Source organism: Sinocyclocheilus rhinocerous, unplaced genomic scaffold (genome assembly GCF_001515625.1).
Source record: "Sinocyclocheilus rhinocerous isolate Xijiao unplaced genomic scaffold, SAMN03320098_v1.1 scaffold445, whole genome shotgun sequence".
Classification (NCBI taxonomy): Eukaryota; Metazoa; Chordata; class Actinopteri; order Cypriniformes; family Cyprinidae; genus Sinocyclocheilus; species Sinocyclocheilus rhinocerous.
In genome coordinates, this window is record NW_015645566.1 from 614,000 (window position 1) to 617,039 (window position 3,040).

The 3,040-nt window shown below is 38.8% G+C and overlaps 1 protein-coding gene across 1 annotated transcript in view; it reads right to left on the reverse strand.

Moving 5' to 3' along the window:
- Positions 1 to 3,040, reverse strand: part of LOC107706735 (vascular endothelial growth factor receptor 3-like) — a 54,021-nt gene that overhangs the window by 39,424 nt on the left and 11,557 nt on the right. The window contains exon 2 of the mRNA XM_016510542.1: positions 370 to 466. Within this exon, the coding sequence (XP_016366028.1) occupies positions 370 to 466 (97 nt within the window). The remainder of the gene's footprint in view (positions 1 to 369; positions 467 to 3,040) is intronic.

Below are 3,040 nucleotides of genomic sequence, written 5' to 3' on the forward strand. Positions count from 1 at the left end.
TTACAACACTGTTCCAGAACAGTTCAACCCAAATATTCAGATGTGTGTAGCGCATTTTACGGAGGACTGTTTCCTGAACCTGGAAGAGTAAGCCTACAATGCCGTCACACACAAAGGCTGTTTCTTATAAAGTGGGGCAGTTCCAACTTTGCAAGGACAGTCTGGCGCTTCTGACTCATACACATTGCACACTAAATACACAAAATAATGTTCTTTTTAGCAACGTCATATGACCCCTTTACTATGAGCTGCATGCATAATAATTATAAAAAATAGTTTAAAGTTGTTTATGACAGAAAATGGTAAAACGTTTAAGAAAGAGATTAGTATTTAAGGTCAAGTACCCATTAATAGATCATTTGATTGTACCTGCATGTAATGGTCAATGTGTCGTTAGCGTTAATCACCAGCTGGTCTTTGGTGTTGTCAAGGGTGGGTGGACTCATAGAAAACCCAGTCACCAGACCTACAGGAAGAGAAGAGCATCATCATGAGCAAAATCTAAGAAACTGTCAAATTCCCTTTATGTTCCAGGCACTAATAATCACACCAGACAGATGCTTGGATGTCATTTCACCATACGGTGGACCTTTGACATGAGGTCAAGTCAAGTGTGTTCTTTGGGTTTTAGTCCAATATAATTTATATTGCAGTTCCATTTAAAGTTTACACAATTTCTTTATTTATATTTCCGTAAAAGCATATGGAATACATGCCACACTTCATGAGCTCAGTGACAACTCAGTTTAAGGAAAAAATGAACAGAATTTTGTGGGCAGAGCAGGTCCATTGTCAGTAGTGAAGAATCACAGCTCATACAGAAATCACTTTCAAACCAAGCAGCTTTCTGTTGGTCAGTGCGATGAATGACCAATTTGAAACCGGTGAAACGTCTTTCACCTTTACGCAAAATTCCTAATTGTGTAGATTGCTATTGAAAAGACTGGGTTTCGTGTTTTGTAATATTTGTTTTACTGTTTTTGTACTGTCACATATTTTCTCATCTGAATATTTTTGAGGATGCATTGCCTCCCTGGACAAAATGCACCTTGTATCATTGTTTACCTGGGACTGACTTTCCCATCATTAGGTGTTTCATTAGACAACCGTCAACAGATGTGCTTTATCATTTATTACAGGACTTTTTACCTATTCCTTGAGCACATTAAAAGGCTCCTAATCTGGTTTGTGTTTCACTGACAGTGGGACAGAAAGATCAAAAGGTCATTTTACACGTTAATTGGTCTAGGAGTGCTGATGGTTTAAATGTCTTCTGTTGCTCTCAGAGGACACGGGTGTATGAACATGCCAAGAGGAGTTATGAGACGCACCTGGATCTAATTAACACCAAATGATGACAAGAAGATACACTGAGCATCAAAACGAGCCTCCAAATCACTACATAAGTCACATCAACAAGTGTTACTTTATATGACAAGTTTATAGAAGGAGACTTCAGTGGAAATGAATACACAATATCCTGTCAGAAAAAAAATACAACCATTTATGCAACTGAATTCAGGGCCTGTTTACACCTGGTCGGATATCTATCGGATTTGTTAAAACGTTTCCATTTACACTTGGCCACATAAATGTGTCATCGCAAAACGGATATAAATCCGATCTTCAATTCCAGCCCTACATTTAAATTTAACGGAGTTCACGTCAACGAAATCAAAAGATAAGCGCTGCATTTTATTAATTATCAGCTCATTTCAAGATCAAAGACCGCAATAGGAGAGCGCGCAGCATCAGCACTGGAAAGATAAGTTTGTCTTACCACTTTTAATGAAGATGATTGTGTGTTGACCGTCTGGATTATAAAACACTGCATTCTGTCAGCAATGTAACGTAAAGAGAAATCGGCTTGTAACTATACTCTAATTACTATTTTGAAAATTATAAAGCGTTAAAGTACTCCGTTACTAAAAAAAAAATCTAATTACAGTAACGTGTTAGGCTGCGTTTACACTGGCACAAAAAATCCGATCTTTCGCTCACATCTGACACAGATCGGAATTTGTTGCACACGTGTAAACACAAAAACCCGCACGAGATCCGATTTTTTTGCATCCGATCTGAGCCACTTCCAAATGTGGATTTTAATCGGATACACATCTGATATCTGGACATCCGACCTACGTCTAAACACACATATCCGATTCTCCACAGAACTCCCAATGCGAGGGTGACACGTTTGCTCATAAAAATTTTTAATGGCGTTTTAATGCCGGCGTGGTGTATGCACTTGCATTTTATTGAGATGGAAGCTTTTTATAGGTAAGAAATTGCACATTCAGGCGCTGGTTTTCAACCCCTGCCCCGTGAATTTTGAAAATACAACAGCTAAAAGCTACATATATTTCTCAGCAATGAGGTGAGAACTTAGCAGTTTTGTAATTAAACCGACAAGATTGTTTGCAATGCTTCACAAGCACTCGCTCGCACGTGAGTGCATGCGTTCGTTCTCTCTCTCTCTCCTTAATTCGAATTAATTTAAATAAATATCAACTTTATTTCACTAAAGAATTCTACCTCTAACGAGCTGTAGATAAAATAGTCTAACAAATTAAAATTACCGTTATTTTCCGGTCTTTATCTTAAAATTCCGATTTTGTGCTGCAAAACATCCATGACAGCCGTTGTCCATGCTGGCAAATAATAATGGCCATAATGGCCATATTATATAAATAATTTTAATAGCACGGCCATTTAAAACCCGAGGGTCTACCATGTGCACAGTAAAGCGATCACTGCAGACAATCCTTTTGGGTGGGAATTAATGTAAACACAGATATCGGATACCAGTCGTGTCTAAAGTGAATGTAAACAGACGTGCCAAAAAATCGGATATGGTCAAAAGATCGGATCTGTGCATTAAGACTTGCAGTGTAAACGCAGCCTAATGCCGAGTTCACACTGCACGATTTTAGCCCGATTTTTCACTCGCCGACAGGTTTTGCGAAATCGCCGACAAATGCCGGAGGCAAATCGGTGCTCGTTCACGCGAGTGACAATCACGCAGTGTGAATGATCAAAG